General features: G+C 42.8%; 1 protein-coding gene across 2 annotated transcripts in view; it reads right to left on the bottom strand.

The window, feature by feature from the left end:
* LOC146811672 (microfibril-associated glycoprotein 4-like) overlaps positions 1 to 17,695 on the bottom strand; it is a 639,295-nt gene that overhangs the window by 49,120 nt on the left and 572,480 nt on the right. The window contains exons 3-5 of one of the 2 annotated variants that reach the window (XM_085618650.1): positions 16,240 to 16,388; positions 6,798 to 6,894; positions 3,256 to 3,438 (exon numbers count right to left, since the gene is read on the bottom strand). In XM_085618650.1, the coding sequence (XP_085474776.1) occupies positions 3,256 to 3,438; positions 6,798 to 6,894; positions 16,240 to 16,388 (429 nt within the window). Of the gene's footprint in view, positions 1 to 3,255; positions 3,439 to 6,797; positions 6,895 to 16,239; positions 16,401 to 17,695 lie in introns of both variants that reach the window. The other variant, XM_085618651.1, reaches the window with a different exon arrangement.

Genomic DNA, 17,695 nt, shown 5'->3' with positions numbered 1-17,695 from the left:
CAGCACAGACCCGAATCCAGCACTGCTAGACCTGTCATCCTTAGGGTGGTCTTCCCCCGCACATTTTGCCTGCTTACCTCCTCTGTTTGCTGTATTTTGTTATTGGCCTTAGGACTCTGAACACTTTACCACTGTTCACCAGTGCTAAAGTGCATGTCCTTCTCCCCTAGACATGTTAATATTGGTGTATGCACAATTGTCATATTTAGTTTACTTACAAGTCCCTTGTAAAGTGGTATAGAATATACCCACAGCCTGCAATCTAAATACTAGTTAGTGGGCATGCAGCTCTGGTTGTGCCACCCTCACAAGTAGCCTTTCAAAGCTGCCTCAGGCCTTCCATTGCAAGGCCTGTGTGTTCAGTTTACTGCCACTTCGATTCGGCATTTACAACCACTTGCCAAGCTTTAAACTCCCCTTTTATTACACATACGTTACCCCTAAAGTATGCCCTAGATAATCCTAAGGGCAGGGTGCTGTGTAAGTAAAAGTTAGGCCATGTACTTCTTAGTTTCACATGTCCTAGTAGTGAGAAATGGCTACATTCGTTTTTCACTACTATGAAGCCTTCTTCTCTCATAGGCTAGCATTGGGAATTCCTTAATATACTTTTGCGCTGTAATTCCTGGTTAGAAAGGAGTAGCTGCATCATGTTTCGTATGTTTGGAATGCTAATGATAAATCCTCTTTACTGTTAAAGTTGGATTAAACATTACTGTTTTAGAAATGCCACTTTTAGAAAGGGGACATTTCTCTGATCTTACTGCCCTGTGTGCCTTGCAGTCTGTCTCCAATACACGTCTGGGGTGGGTGACAGCTACACTTTGTGCATTCCCTCTAGACAGCAACAAACACAGGAAAGGTTGGTGTGACAGAGAATTCATCTACATTCCGATAGCTCTACCTGGACATGAAGAAAGGGGGAACCTGAAATACACCTGAATAGGCAGTGTTCTGTTTCCCACAAAAGGACTAATTACCCCCTTCTTATAGTCTGGAGCCAAAGATATGAATAAAGGAGGATCTGTGCACTTCAAAAGGCCTGCTTTGAAGTCAGCCCCACTTTAAATGTACAACGGAATATAGGTACTGGGCCTCTGACCCCACCAAGACAATACACTACTGGACCTGTGAAGAACTCTGTCAGGAGTAGACTGCTGTGCTACAACGATTCCCTCTCTGCTTGACTGCTGCTCTGGAAGAACTGCTTTTCTGCTTTGCTGTGCTACCCTGCTGCCTGCTAATCGCTGCCCTGCTGAGGACAAGGACTGGACCCATTTCACTTGAACCCAGAGTGGCTCTAAGAGCTTGCCCCCCCTATTCTGAAGTCCCAGGGCCATCAAAAACATCCTTCAACCCTGCAAGAGCACCTGGTCTCTGACATCTGTGAGTCCTGCCCTGGCAATTGGTGCCAATCCAGTCCTGAGCCCTTGAAAGGTGCCTTCTGCTGTGCTGATCCATCAAAACCAAAGCATTGTTGACTTTGTGCTGATCGAAACTGACCCATTTCCTTTCAACACAGTAAGTGATAAACAACATTGCTTTGATGGACTGCGCAGCTAGACGACGGCGGACTGCGCAGCTCGACGGTGATGCATCACCTGCATCGTAAAGGAATCCGTCGACCAAGCCTTCTTTGCCTGCGTGGATTGAAACCCAAGCTTGGAGTCTTCGATGTTGGAGCTTCCTCCATCCAAAGTACTTCTTCATTGGGACCTGCATGAGTCCTGTACCCAGCCTGCCCTCCATCGCAGTCGGTCTGAACTTTGGACTTTCCCCGGTCCAGTGCAACCTCAAGTAACCCCTAAGTGCTATTTGTTTCTAAACACTACATTTTGATTTAATCGCAAAAAATGCATAACTCCAGTTCGATTTGTGTTGCTTTGATCTTGTTTTACTCATAAACATATAATGTATTTTTCTAACCCTGTGTGGAATATTTTTGTGGTGTTTTCAGAGTGTGTGTCTGTGTGTGTCAGGTCCGGACAGGCCGTAGCAGGCACCGGGCTTTTTCCTGGTGGGCCAGAAGGGTGTGGGCCAGTTTGGGTGCAGGGGGCAGGTTTTGCAGCAGTGCTTCAATATCGGCCCACAGTACCAAAAGCAGCAGCAGTGCTTCCCACCAGTACGCCCCCACTCCACAACCCCCCACGCTCACGGCCGGTTTGACTTAATTGCCAGGGCTGGTTTATGTTCCCAGTCCGGCCCTGGTGTGTGTGTGTGTGGGTTTTGCACAAATACTTTACAGATTGCCTCTTTAGATAAGCCTGACTGCTTTGTGCCAAGCTACCAGACGGTGAGCACAGGTTATCTTTTTGTGTGTATCTAGCTCACCCTGACTAGAGTGGAGGTTCCTGCTAGTACAGGGTGCATACTCTGACGACCAGTTCTAACAACCACCTTTGCTTTGATGGTTGTGGATGCTCAGTACTCTAAGGAATGTGTTAACTAGCAAAGTGATATCCGCCATTTGGCTGTACTTGTGATAAACTATGTTCAAGTGCTCTCTTTCATACTTCTACCAAGGACTACATGTGCCTGTTGGGGTTAGCATGCTTGGTGAAGTCTAGATACCAGTATAGACCATGTGGCTTTCTAGTCTAGGTTTATTGTAGTAGAATGACTAGGATTCATTTGTTGATAATAAATTGTGTGCCTTCTGTGCAAAGAATTGATTCAGTAAAAGTTGTTGCAAATTGAGCACCTACTTTTACTGAATCGTTTTCGATTTTGCGACCCGACCTATGTACTAATACGTTAGTTCACAAACTACAGTATTGTAGTGGGTCGCAATTTACCTTAAAGAAAAACAGGATGTGTTTTTTTATAAATGAATAGTTTCACAAACGTTTTTATCAACATTGGGACCCGTTCCTGTTTGCAAATGGGTTACCACCTTCTTTGAATTGGTGGTAAAATATTAATTTTTTGCAGCCGGATTTCACAACCAAAACATTAATACATACCTTCAGGAAACTGTGTTTGAAAGGGATGCCATAAGTACTCCCCTTCCAAATACTGATTCCTTATTGTTCCCTAAACGTATTTAACGATCCGGAAAACCTTTTCCGAAACGTTAATTGGGTTTAGTCCATTTCAAAGTGTTTGAGCGGTCACAATCCCTAAGATTTACCAAATCTGAGGGTTTGCATCAGTTAAAACACTTTGTACAAGAGGCCCTGTATCCAGTCCGAGTTGTCCATTTGCACCACAGCATATGCCACATTTGTATATATGAAGCCATCAAATGGAAGTTACCTGCTCCCCCATCGATGAAGTTGTCTACATGCAGCATGTATCCATCCTCTTCCGCATTGATGGCATGAGGCGAGATGGCAAATTCAGTGTATGTCGCAGAGGCTGTGCCATTTTCAAAATCTGCCAGGTCCACTCTCAGCTCGTACTTCTGCTTTAGGGTCAACAGATAGATGTTTTGCAGTCCTGGAAGGGAGGAAATCAGCTTATGCTCAGTGGTGGAGTCTTCCAGAGGAAAAGGTAACTTCAATATACATAGGGAGCCATGCGACAAACATCCGTTCTTGATTCAAGTTCATATTATACTTGGCACATTAGAAATAGAAACGTTCTAATCATGAATGCTGAGCAAATAAGCCTTGTATGAGTATCCAGATATTTGATGCTTTGGAATGCAAAAGTTAATACAATATGAGTGTGCTTGCACAATATAGCCTTATAACCAGCAGCCGAGGGTTGTTAAAGGCCCTGAACCAATGTTATAGAACCGAGCCACAGGTGAGTGCCTATAAGGAGGAAAAGGCCCTCCAACAACCGGTATAGTCCAGGGCAGAAGGGCTAAAATGATATTAGAACATTCCATCCAGGGAGAAACAGAAAGACTAACATTGGAATGTTGGAGCAGAAGGCCTATACCAGCCATTATTAGCCCTGAGCTACTTCATGGTTTTCACTAGAGCTCTCAATATTCCAATATTTTGATATAGTCTTAAAGCCCGCTGCAGAGGGCCATACCAGTTTTGAAAGGCTCTAAATCCGAGTTATGGGCCTTAGCCACTGGTGAGGACCTATAACAAGTGAGAGGGCCTTTACCAACCGGTATAGCCCAAGCCAGAAGGGCTATAAGGCTATTGGAACATTCCAATCAGAAAGGGTAGAATGTTCTGAAATAAAACGGGACAAACATGAGGACAAGCTCTCAACATTCCAATGTTCTAAATTGTGTTCTAGAATATTCACTTTTCAGCTGTGGCACATTTGTTTCTCTCCGAGAAAACCCCTGCATTAAAATTACACGTGTGAGGCGTAGAGAAGAAAAATACAGTACACTTCACATTTTTTGTTCTACAAAAAGATACATTCATTGCTGCTGCAGTGCATGTTGGTGCTAACATGGCACGTGTTCCTTTTCAGGCAAATTGACGTCATTGGTTCAGGTCTGGGTAATGGCTTAGTGGCAGAGTTGGGGGCAGCCCCTAGAGTACCACTTACACCACTATCTACAACCCCACCTTTCACTCGGGCCATTCACTAAACCATATACCACTTTACCATCTACACCCTACACCATCACTTTCATCCTACACCACCGCTTATCCCTTGCACCACCACTCACACCACAAATAATCACCTGCGCCATTTCCTTGCCTACATCCACCAACCCACAGAGCACCACCACCTAGACCACCCCCTAACTCTTTACCGTGTATTGATATAAGGAGAATTCCAGGGGACACAAGTCACTATCGTTAATAAACTGCAGCTGCCATTTACCTCTTCTTCAGTATGAGTTTACTCTGTGGTGGAAGTAGGAGTGGGGGAATGTGCTTAAGGCTTCATCCGACGGGGGTGGCTGCCCTGCTGGTGCCCACACTGAAACCAGGTCTTGCAAGAGATGCATTTTCTGAGTCTGCTGGTTGCAGGAGAAATCATTTTGACAAAAATGAATCAATGAAGTGGCTTGGTAAGCACCAGTGCACAGGGAAAGAAGGTTCTCATGCCAGGAACCCTCACATGGACACACCTGCAGCATTATGGGTGCCATGGAGGAGCGAGGCAGCTGGCACCCGCACATGTGGAATGGGGCGCAGGACTGGGTGCCCGCTCTCACTCTTTTATATATTTGCAAACCCCCTCTCCCTTGTGTAAAGCAAGGTGGGTTTGGGGAGGGACTTATTTCCCTGGCTTTCGCCTTTGAGGAAGGTGAAGGGGCGAGTGGGAACAAACTACTGCTCGCCCTTGGGCAAAGTGGTGGTTGTGTAAACAGATTCAAGATATTTCGTTTTTGAAAATAAGCAGTGTTAAAGAAACATCCCTGATGCCCTGGTTATTTTTGTGTATGTTCCTCCAGTGTTTGTGAACTTTGGGAGAGGTTTTAAAAAAACAAATGTTGCCCTTAGGGGGAGGGTTTCATATAAATCCTCTGCATAGGGGAGCTGGGGACTCAAAGAGGCTGAATGGTCAGCGCCCAAAGTCTACAGTGATGGCAGAGCCACTCAGAAGGGTGGTGCAGGGGCTGTAGAAGGAGCAGGAGAACTCAGGAGAGGCACAGGCAGCAGAGAGACAGCTGGGGATGGGGCAAATAGAGGATAGGTGTTGGCACCCAAGGAGAGCTGTTGGAACCCAGGTTTGCTTCAGGGGAGGGAGGGGGCAAATAGAAATACTGCTGGAGCAGCGCCCACCAGCACATATTCGTTGCATTGCAGGAGGCTATCTAGCACACTAAAATCAGAAAGAGCAAGGCATCTATATGCAAAGGGGAGAAACATACTGCAAGAGAGACTATTTTGATATGTTACATGATACATGAGGGATGTTAACTATAGAACAAATGGTGAAAATATTCACTGGGATTTAAACTTGCACTGTTTAGAGCCAGTGATATGGAACCCTTGCCATATTGGCGAGAAGGAGCGGAGGCACTTGAAATTCAGGGTCTAACGTGAAAGGTTCTCTGTCACCTTCATCTAGGAATGTCCTTTGGAACTGCTTTGGGACGTTTTAGGTGCTAGGGCTCACTTTCAGTCCCCATTCCCCACTCCAGTAAAGGCGACATCAGAACAGGCCTATGAGAGGACATGTTGCCCGGCAAAGAGCTAATGCTGAGACCTTGCATAGGACAGAGATATCCAATGGAGATCTTTCAGCAGTCTTCAAAACATTTACACGGTTCTCACTCCAGGACTGCTAGATTTTAGTAATGCACATACTGAGACCTATGTTCAGGTCTTTTTACCCATGATGGGTCTCAGGAGTAATTCCTCACTGATGCCTGCCATTAGGTAGATTTGGTTCCTCGGGAAATAGACTGCAACATGAGAAGAAATTCGCCAAGAGTCAACCGCATATCAAATTTCCAAGCAGTGAACACAGGCCTTATAAAGGCCTGAGATCCCACTTAGCCTGCACTCTCTGGTTTTGAATGCAGAGGCTGATGCCAGCCTGCAGTGTCCAGTAAAAGGGGAAATGCACACTAGAAAGATCTCAAGAGCCATGTGGGTGGAGAAAAGGGAACCCAGGATCCATTCCTCACTGGTTAGAGTATGATCATGGACTGAGGGTTAAGACAATGAAAGCCAATGAAAATAGTAACATCAGACAAACATTGAATGGAAGCTGTGTGGCCTTAGGTCTCACGTGTTTAGTCTGCTCAGGAACAGTCACTTGTGCGCCACAACGTGTCATGCAATTTATACCAATTCAGAACTCAGTTGATCCATATGAAATCACATGCTGAATTTGTCTGCCCGCTGCTGTAAAATATACACATCTATTTTACCTTTTTAATCTCGGTTTGTAAGCCAAAATGAACTTATTTTACTCACCCAGCCAATATTCCCCGTCGGCTCTTCCAAACCCGAGTTTGTATTCGGACCAGTTCCGGATGAAGCTCACAGAGCCATTGAATCTCTTTTGAAAAACCTGGATATTGCCACAGCCGCGGTGAGAAAATGTATTAATATACTTGCATTTGAGGACACCACAACATTAATAAAGATCGTAGAGGAAGAGAAGACGAGATAAAGTGGAGAGAGATGCAATATCAAATGACAAAAAAATCAAATATTCTCTGGGACGTTTCTTGTGCAGGGAATATATAGATCTACATTCTGAAAGAAGACAACACAATAATGTGGGAAAACATTAAGGCTCAGTATGACAAGAATTAAATAACGACAGACACCCTATGAACAAGATAAAATCTGCACTGGAAAAAGTAATGTTTCTAAATATAGAATAGATAGATAGGATGCTGTTTCTCCTATACAATCATATAGGTGTCTACAGCCCAACAAGGGGCTGCATAAAAATGAGTAAGGCATATTACTTTATATGGAATCAATTCTAGACTATTATATATTATAATTAGATTATTACTTCACATTTGAATATGAGCAAGAATTATTCCTGTACGAAGCTTCTACAGTGAGGAAACATTAATGTATTCTGCTGGATTTTCACCTACAGCCAACACGTGGATCTCAGACATGTAATGCCAATAAGCTTTTTCCAGGCAAAGAACAAGCTTAGAGCCCATCAAGAAAGTTATCAGGATTGATCTCAGTGTCATTCTGGGGATCATACAGTCATTGTGGTAGAAGATTAAAGTCTCTAAGGTTGAGGAGCGCCAAGTCCATGATGCACATTAGCTTTGTCGGCCTCCAAAGTTATTCTGTTCCTTGAAAAAGCTCATTGGTGTAGCATGTCCGAGCTAAACGTGTCAGCTGTGGCTACAATATTTGAAAACCTAGATGGATCCAGATGTACTACTTTTCGGATTTTCTAAACTCTGAGTAGTCCACAGCTGCACGAGTCACAGGTTTTCATGTATACTGCTGGCAATGTCATGTGATATTTTTGCAAATGGGTATTTCCCCATTGACTAATTATACACAGAATGCAAATACATATCAGGGGAAGGCAGCCCCACTGTTCAGGAGGACAATATTTTTCTTTTTGCTTTAATTTCTTAATCGGGAAATACTTTACTTCTGGAGAAACCCCTCCTCCTACACCCCTAGGTGTGTGGATGGTCCTTTCACCTTCTAGGCAGGATCTACCTGTATCTAGTGTGCGATATATGTTCAGACTTTTTGACTTGCGATTTCTAAAATGCAGCCTTTACAAAAGCAAAACTTATAAGGGGCTAGCAGGCTACTTTTGGCAGTGTTTCCTGATAGCTGTACGACCACTCATCTTACAGTGGTTTTGCCTAGGCATTGGAGGGGAGTGACGACTCTGTAATTTGCGAGTCCAGTTTTTTAATAGTTGCAGCGTCCTCCCCAGCCGGGGTACCAGCAAAGGACTGCGTCATACACAGAGCTTAGTATTATACGTCTTTATTTGTCCGCGTGTAACTGCGAACTCAACATTCTAAACCAGCCTTCAGTGCATTCCGCTTTAACACTTACGTCACAGTTCTACGGAGTCCATCTGGAGCCAAAAGGGTTTCATCATTTCCAAATCACAAGACACTACATCTCCCCCTCTCTGTTAAATACCAAATTTAAATTTTTACAAAATATTTATATGGATAGACCTATACAGTAAAATCTCTTGAATCAATCTTCTTGGAGCTTTAATTGTTCGACCTGATCTTGTCCTGGGATCCTGGGAATTCTTGTGCCCGACGTCCAGGATCTGCATCAATGGTGTAGAAGCAACATCAGTTGCTGTTGTTTCAGACCCAGTCTCTCCTTTAACTATTAGATCTGATGAACAATTAGTCATGTGCCTAAAATAAGAAGAGTCTCTGGTAATAGATTTCACAGGGCGCTGGGCAGTCACCATGTGTCCCTCAGTAGACACCACTTGAAGAGGTTCTGCATCAAAAGGAGCACCAGATTTTGTTTTCTGCATTTGTTGTATGAGCACTGGATCTCTTTTCTTGAAGACTACATTTTTCGCATGTCGTCTTTTGTCCGCATACACTTTCATCTTTTGTTTGTTAACCATGTGGACCGAAAAAGACAATGCCTATTCTCTCCCATGCATGCTTCAGGAGTTCTGACATGTTCAAGTTGTGGTGAGTAATTTGTGTAGAAAGGCAGTTGCATAGATGGCAGACCTTTAATTCCTTTTCAACCCTGTCATCGAGGTATGGAACCAGACTCGGTCTCTGAGATCTCGTTTTGTGGCAACAATTCCACGATGTCCTTCATGGGCCACTTCAATTATTTTTTGTCTCAGATTGTCCACGAACCGAACAGGATTTTTGACCCCTGTAGAGTAACTTCTTCCTGAGTTACGGACAGTTCATCCTTGACATTTTTGATATTCACCATCACTTTTGAGCAGTCGAGTTTATTGGTTTCAGTACTGATGTGTAATTATCCTTCAACTTTAACATGTCCTTTTCATGACTTTTGGCATTGATTATCAAGGCTAATAAAATAGCAGCTGGTGTGTTGATTTTACAATAAAGTTGAATGGGCCTCAGCCATCTTAGATGGAGTACCGTGACCTTGTATAGGTACCCTGGAAAAGTTGTCGGCAGGGTTCTGATCCTTCCCATGACAATGCACAATGGTATAATTATACTCCTGCAACCATAGTCCCCATTGTTCAATGTGAGGAGGGATTTTGGCCTTTGGATTTCCTAATGTAGTTAGTAAAGCTTGATGATCAGTTACCATTGTGAAAGGTTTTCCGTACAGGAATACATGGAAATGTTCACTAGTCCATACCACAGCTAAGTTTACTTTTTCAGGGTGTGAGTAAATAAGTTCTGTTTGGGACAAACTTATACTTGCATATGCTATAATATGCCTTCGAACATTTGGGTGTCAACTGTGCTGTGCAAGACAGCACCTAACCTGACGGGGCTAGCGTCAACAACAACCTCTGTATGAAGCTTCGGATTAAAATATACCATTTTAGCAGCATTCTCAATGGCTTGTTTAATTTTCCTAAAATTGTTCTCACATTCACGTGCAAAATGAAAAGAAACATTCTTTTTTGTCAAGTCTCTCAACGGAGAGCTTACGGTGGCAAAGTCTTGTATGTATCTGGAACATAACCGGCCATGCTGAGAAATGAACACACCATAGAAACATCTTGGGGGGATCAGCATTTGACAGCGCTTTTGCTTTAGTCATACCCTCTTCAGAAAAGATATGGCCAATGAGTTTCAGCTTTGTCTTATGGAACTCACACTTTTCCCACAAGTAAAACCTGCTGCGGCAAGTAAACTACATACTTGTGCAAGAGCTTTATGGTGTTCTTTTTGTGTAGCTCCAAAAAGCAATAGGTCATCATCTGTAATTGAATGCAATCATGACAGGCTGTATCATATGTTGAATGACGTCTTGAAACAGTTCTGCAGTGGAAGACCCACCAAAACTTGGTCTTTTGTATGGAAACAGACCAACATGTGTAGACAAGTTTTTAATGTACCTGCAATCTTGTTCAAGTTCCAAGTGATGATAACCTTTATTTAAATAAAGGAGATAGAAGACCTTTGCACCATTTAATTGTGTTATCATGTCAGCAATGTGTGGGCCTGGATGTCATTCTCGTTCAATTGTCTTGTTAGCCTGACGCATGTCAGCTCATATGAGTACAGCTTCTTTATTGTCCTTTTTGGGCACTATTGCTATGGGAATAACCCATGGCGTCGGACCAGTAGACGCTAAAAACATCATGCTTAAGTAACAATTCAAGTTCTTTCTCAACAGCTTCTTGCAAATGAAAAGCAATTTGTCAATGTCTTTGAGCAACAGGAATGACGTCCTCATTATTATACAACTTTACTTTCATAGACTTAATTTTTCTCAATCCATGAAATAATAAAGGGAACCAACGTACCATTTTGTGATGAGCATTGATGTTGTAATTCACATAAATCAGTCCCATATTAGCGGTAGTGCTAAAATTGAGTAGACAGGCCCTTTACGCCATGCCTTGAAGCACATGGATGGGTGCTTGCACATCCGTTGTCTTGTTTTTCATAGTCACTACAAATTAACCTTGACTCATAAAGTGTGTTGATGCAGCCCATGTATACACTTTGGTTTTCGCTGGCGTAAGTCGTGGTACTGAAGAGAATTAATTGTATTTCTCCTCAGGCATAATGTTTATCGATGCACCACTGTCAATAATGAAAGTTATCAAACAACAATTTTCTTTCAGTGTAATCTTCGTACAATGTTTGAAAGACTTTGGGGCTATGGCATGTCTATCTTTCTTTGACTGACATTTTTCTTAACAAGAGGCCAAACAAACATGCGCACTCTTTGCTGAGGTAACAATCGACATGGCACAATCATTTTCTTTACTCTCAATTACAGATACAGAAGAACTGTTTGATGATGATTTGAATGACAATTGATTTTGTTCAGTGTCGATTTGTCGTCACTGGTGTCACTGCTTGACCTTGTGGGTGCTCGTCTAACGTTGCTTATCGAACTTTTCATGGGCCAGTTTGATTTTTGCGCCGTGATGCACATATGTTTGTTTTGGCTTTGCAAACTGTCACAAAATGGTTCTTCTTCCCACAGCCTTTCCATATTTGTCCAAGAGCAGAACATTTACCTACATGTGGAAACAAAAATCCACATCTAAAACACAATTTCTTTTTAAGGGTAGACATCACTTTTTACACTCTTGACTGATTCATTTTGGGCCCCTCTGACCTCCATGTTGGTAGCTTGTCTATCAGCAGGCCCTTCAGCTCAGGCAGTCATTTACACTCGCTCCAGACTAAGAGTATCTCTCGGCATTTGTCCTCAAAATGAATCTGACATGCATCCATCAATAACTCTCAGACACATAGCTTCTTTATCATTAAATTCACAGACCTTACAATGTCTGATGAGTGTGTCGAGTCTCTCCACAAATACATCAATGGTTTCTCCAACTTTCTGGCATTCCTGGTTGAAGATGTATTTTTCATAATCAACATTTGGCATTGGATTAAACTTGAGATTCAACATTTCTGACGATATGTTCTTCTTCATCAGTTTGTGGCATTTTTTTATGACTTCTTTTACACCATCAACAGCATGATTTGTCAGATACTTGATAATCTTTTTGTTATCAGTCTCTTCAAGTGCACCAATAAAATCATCAAATGTCACTATCCAAGCAGTCCATCCATTGCCAATATTTAGCTTTTTGGCGGCATAGAACAGTGGTGGTGGTTTCAGGAAAGCGTCAGCATTGTAGACCGGTGGGGAACTTACTGATACTGTGTGTGGATCTCTGTGGCTTGGATTATGTGACACAGCAGTGAGGCCTTGTGATGTGCTAGTCTCCGGATCACCTTTAATGATAGCTGGAAACCTTACTTCCTTCTCTGTCAGATTAAACATTTCACTATTCCGAAGATATCGAAGACTGTGGTGATTGCCATGCACTTGTTTGGTATGGGTTGCAGCGCCTGGCGCTAAGGTCGTACCAACTCACTTTACTCAGGTTCTGGTGAGCAAATAACTGTTTTATCCTGTGGTAGCTCTTTGCCCACTCTCTGTCTTCACTACTTTCTAATTTTAACATTAACCTGCACTTTGTGGTTATCAATAGCTGCTTATTGAAAACCTGGTTGTATCTGCCTATAGCGTTAATGCTCCAGATTACACATGACTGTATATTGCGTAGCAGCGCGGTACCTTTCCAAATGGTCGATCATCAATATGAAGATTTCTTTGCAATGTTTTTGTAATTTTTAACTTCTTTACAGATGCTGGAGTTGCGCTTTGACTCCACATGCGTTAAGCGTGGTTCCGCACTTCGATTGCAATGCACGTGGCACACACAAGCAGTTTGCTTGGACCACTACAATCTCTTTGGGAGAGCAGAGTCGATCTTTGGGTTACTTATCCCCTAACTCGTCGCCGGTTGCAGCGTCCTCCCCAGCTGGGGTACCAGCAAAGGACTGCATCATACACAGAGCTTAGTATTATTATACGTCTTTATTTCTCTGCATGTAACTGCAAACTCAGTATTCTAAACCAGCCTTCAGTGCATTTGGCTCTAACATGTCACAGTTCTACAGAGTCCATCTGGAGCCATTCTACGGAGTCCATCTGGTGCCAAAAGGTTCCATCATTTCTAAATTGCAAGACCTTACAATAGTGAGGTCATTCAGCCCATTTTTTGAACATCTAGGAAGATGCCATCTCTTAAGGATCTGTTTATTATTAGGTGTGAACCCTGGTGAAGAGATGGAAGTTCTTTTTGATGTAAGAGGTTGGGAGACGTATCATGATGCAGTTTTCTGCACTGTTCCAGTGAGTAAGGGATTTGTGCACTTCTCTTTGGCATCTTGGGCACCAAAGTTAACTTGAAATGTATCTGAGTTCATGCATATTTTTCTCACAGCAGAGTTGGAAGCACAACGAGGTAATTACTGCCCTGTGTTTCCAAGCTCTGCCATAAGAAAATCAAGCATTAACATTGTTATATTTTGAGGTAATATATGTGCTCAAAACACTAAAACAAGTGTACAGATCCTTTCTGGCACAACACAGATCACGACATCATGATATGGCCCTGGAATTGGATAATCAACAAATAAGTTTAATATGGGGTTTATGATGATATTGAGTAGGTTCTCTTCTGATATTGCTTATAATTCAGACCAGTCACTGAACTCTGATTACGATAGTAAGTTGAATTCCAGGTTTGTTTTGGATGATATCTGTAAAAATGTTCCCAGTGTATATGCACTAAAACTGTAACCATCTAAAATCACTGTAGTGTCAATGTGGTCTTCACATGGTCACATTCGTCATGTGGGTGATCACCTCGAGGCTGGATTCCCTGTTGGCACGTCTTGGTGCCTTTGGATTTTTATCTGTGCTTCTGGCTTGGTCCACCCCTCACAGGCTTCTGGAACCTAGGTAGTTGTGGGTTTATTGTAACAACTCCCTGCTCGTGGTTGTTTCTTCTTGTGGCAATTGTTATCCCATTGGACTTCCTCCTGAGCTTTGGAGTTTGCAGAGGGCCGTTGCCTGGCATTGTTGGCACTGACTTTCTTCTGGAGGCATCCTTTTGCCTGCACATCCAGTCGCTATTGTTGTTGTTGGCCTGGGCTTTTGCATGGAGCTGGGTAATGTGGCTGTGGTGCATTTCTGCCTACGGACACAAGGTATAGTGCCATGCATGCCTCAGTGTTTGGATTCAGGGTTTTTGTGTCCCTTTTCTGCTTTGCCATGTATGCTTTGACTCCCGGGCACAAGGCCTGGTTTGTGCTTGCTCCCTGTAGTTTATTTTTCTGGTGATGCTGTCTGGCTCCTGATTAGCTATAAGGCTGTGTATTGTATATGAGTGTGGTTCTGGTGGGGTGCTATTCACGGCGATGCTGGCTCCCTTTGCTCAATCCCTCTCAAGTTACAGAGGGCATTGGGAGGCGATGCTCAAGGAACTCTTCTAGTAGCCCCTCACTTCTGAACTCTTGTGGTCCTCCAGAAGATACCTCTAGTCCCTGTTGTGATTTGCGCTATCATTGTGGGTTGGGTTTGGTGGCTCTGTCTGCTTAATCTTTCTGGATTGTGTTCTGGTGGTGCCGGGTCCTCTGACCCTTTAACTTTTCAATTTTGGTGTGGGTTGAGTGGTTCACCACTTCCAGATCTAAAGCCTCAGCCACCCAACCTCCCTCCTCCCCCATTACCTGACTACATTCCTTCTTGCCACCATATGTTCCAACCTGTAAAATATATTTAGGTGCCTTTGAAATGCAGAGAACGAATACAAATTGTTTGGAACTGGGAGTCCCTTCAAAACCCGTGAGAACAGACAAGCACTTCCCCACTCCCTTCCAAAAGCATGCCGGACTAGGGAGCTCCCATATTGTGCGCATAATGCTACCTATTTGTCCACAACCCCAGAAGCAACCTCCAGCTTAGTTCCCCCTATTCGAGCCAGGCGCTCCCTGGTGAGGTATGCCCTATGAAGCATTTTCAGTTGCACCAGTCTAAATCCTGTTTTCTTTCACACTCCCCAGGAGAGCTGATCGCCTTTTCCCTTTCTCCTTCAAGGAATGGTACTAGATCGTTTTCACAAATCCGTTTCAGTTTTACAAGTGGGTCAGTGAGTTGTTGATTACCTTTTCCTATATGAGGCATATAGCTTTTCAGGGGAGTTGCTCCAACAGTACCCTGTCTTCTAATGGTGTAGATTCTTCTAGATGGGCTCCTTTTGGAACATAGGCCGCTAAGGCATGGCGAAGAGTCTGCTAGTTCGTATTCTTCCCATGTGTTGGGTCCCTCTTTTCCCCTAATGTCCACAAGGTTAATGGCCTACCATGTCACATTTTGAAACCCCTTCAGGGTGTGCATCTCTCTTAACATGTCAGTGACCCACAGAGGGTTTTCTCGTGTCAGAATTCCATCCCATTTTGGGCTCTGATAGTTTTTTCCAATGTTTTCAATGGTGATTTGGTGTGATCAGATAGTGGGTAGGAATAAAGAAAAAAAAGGAAAATGTAGAAGTGAAGATAAATAGTATAAAAATGAAAGTTTATGTAAAACTGAATATGAATTGATTCCCATTTTAGTAAATATATTCAAGAAAATTATACTTAAAAATGCACCATTTTTGTACCACTTTTCTAAAAAAGTTATTTGGACTCAGATGAAGTTGAGTTTGTTTCGCTTTTCTCATGTGGTGAAATTTGGCATTTTCTAAGCATATCACATACTACTGATTGCTGACTAACAAGAGAGGTACATGGTCAAAACTTAGGTTTGTGAAATCCTCTAACCCAATACACAAGCTTTACTGGCTGTGAGATGGAGACACATCTCCATCTCACAGCCACCTTCCTAAAGAGGTGAAATGTTCAAGTTTATAACATTTTTCCCTGCTTCCCTGCTGTTCAGTGCAACGATTACATAAACTATCTCCCTGTCCTACAACAGAGAAGCCAGGAATGGGTCATAAACCTCACATGCATCCACCAGTACGATAGTTCACTTGCCTAGAGCATCCAGTGTAGCAAATTGTGTGTAGCCTAAAAGTAAAAACTACTAATCTTTGTGGGTCCACTCAGACCCTCATTCTTTTGAGGTCAAAACAATGAGTACTATTTTGTTTGCAATAATTGAAACCTATTATCAGTGTATAAGACAATGTGTAATGTATGCTAAATAAGTGTACTCAATATCAATGTAAAAAGAATCCCAGAATGGGGTATTTTACGTAGAGAATATTTCGAACACTTCTGATATATGTTCCCATTGATGAATATTCATAAACACTGATCATGTAGAGCGAATTTCAAGAGACAGAACATCTTAATGGTCATCCATTTCCAGCAATACTCACCGTCCACTTCCCTCCATCAGTGGTCATGTCACAAAAGACCGGAACAGGTGTTCCAGGTCCAGCTGGATAGATCAGATATACACCATCGACGTCCTCTCCTTGTTCACTGATATCATCACAATCCAGGGGGAAGCCCTCCCTCTCTACCACTGAAAAGGAGACTGATTGATAATAGTGTCTAGAAAGGTTAGAGCTTCACAACAACTATAAGGATATTACGGGCAGAGAAGATCATAATTACACATCTCATTACAATCTCTATCATAATTACAGTATTGGGTAAGCCATCGCCTGGAGTTTCCATCTGACTTCTGACAGTTGCATTACACAATCAACAACACAAAGAAGAAGTGAGAAGTATTTACTGGGGTAAACCCTCAGCTTCCCAAACTATAATCTAGAACCTCCTCAAAGGAGGGTGAACCCAATTCTAATAAATCCCGTCTCGTATACAGTTGTGTGCGTGACTGCTCAAATATCCCAAGTGAGTGAGCAGATGGCACCCAGGTAAATTGGTGCCCACACCACATTTCTTGGACATATTCCTGGGGTCCACCTGTGACTATCTTCATCATTGGACGCACACCCAACTCACCTAGTGTGAGTGGGTGGGCTCTACGCGCTTGTAAGCAGAGCTCTTAAAAAGTAAAATTGCAGGGTATTGTTGAGCGAGTTAAAATTGCCTCTCAGATCCTAAAGCACTGTTTCAATGAATAAAGTCTAGGGCAAGATTAAAAGCAGTGAGATGTCATAAGGCTTCAATGGTCCTTGACATCAGAACGTCAATGTGTTTCAGTCGTGTAACTGCACACGAGGTTCAATCGGCTTTCTTCAGGACCAAGATAAATTCCTACGCTATATGGCTGGTCTTTCCAGCATCTTATAATGCATTCATAGTACTTTTTAAGATGCCTGCACCTGACAAACAGACCATACTTTAGGACCTTTTCCGGTAGTGGACAGGGTTAGATACACATCTCTCTGTATTATTCACAAAACTCTGTATGAAAGGGGTCTCACTATCAACAAAAAAAAATATTTTGGTACTGTCCTCAACGGGCTCTACAGTCTGCATTAGCCTATCTGACAAAAGTCCCTCAGATAAAGAAATCTAGATAGGGGGGCATGAGTCTGCGCTATTTTTTGTAAACAAATGTTATTGATTATCTCCGCTACAGCAGCTTAATACATAGTCATAAGGCAATTTGTTTCATTTGACATTAGTTTTCCCACATTCTTTTCACTTGCCACAGGAGTGGTCAATTGGAATGCCCAAGCAACAATAAGTTGACAACAATAACTAAATCCCCCCTACACTTCCCTTGAGTCATCTTGTTAGTGGGTCTCTCGTGTAGTGCTGGGTCATGTGTATTATTAATTTGCTAGTTGTGTGCGCAGGGTTGGGTGATGCCAATGAGGTGTGACGTTTGACAGTCTTGTTTCGGCTGGCTATTAT

The sequence above is a fragment of the Triturus cristatus genome, chromosome 7 (assembly GCF_964204655.1).
Source record: "Triturus cristatus chromosome 7, aTriCri1.1, whole genome shotgun sequence".
Taxonomy (NCBI): domain Eukaryota; kingdom Metazoa; phylum Chordata; class Amphibia; order Caudata; family Salamandridae; genus Triturus; species Triturus cristatus.
Note: the sequence above shows the minus strand (reverse complement) of the source record. Positions and strands in the feature narration are given on the sequence as shown.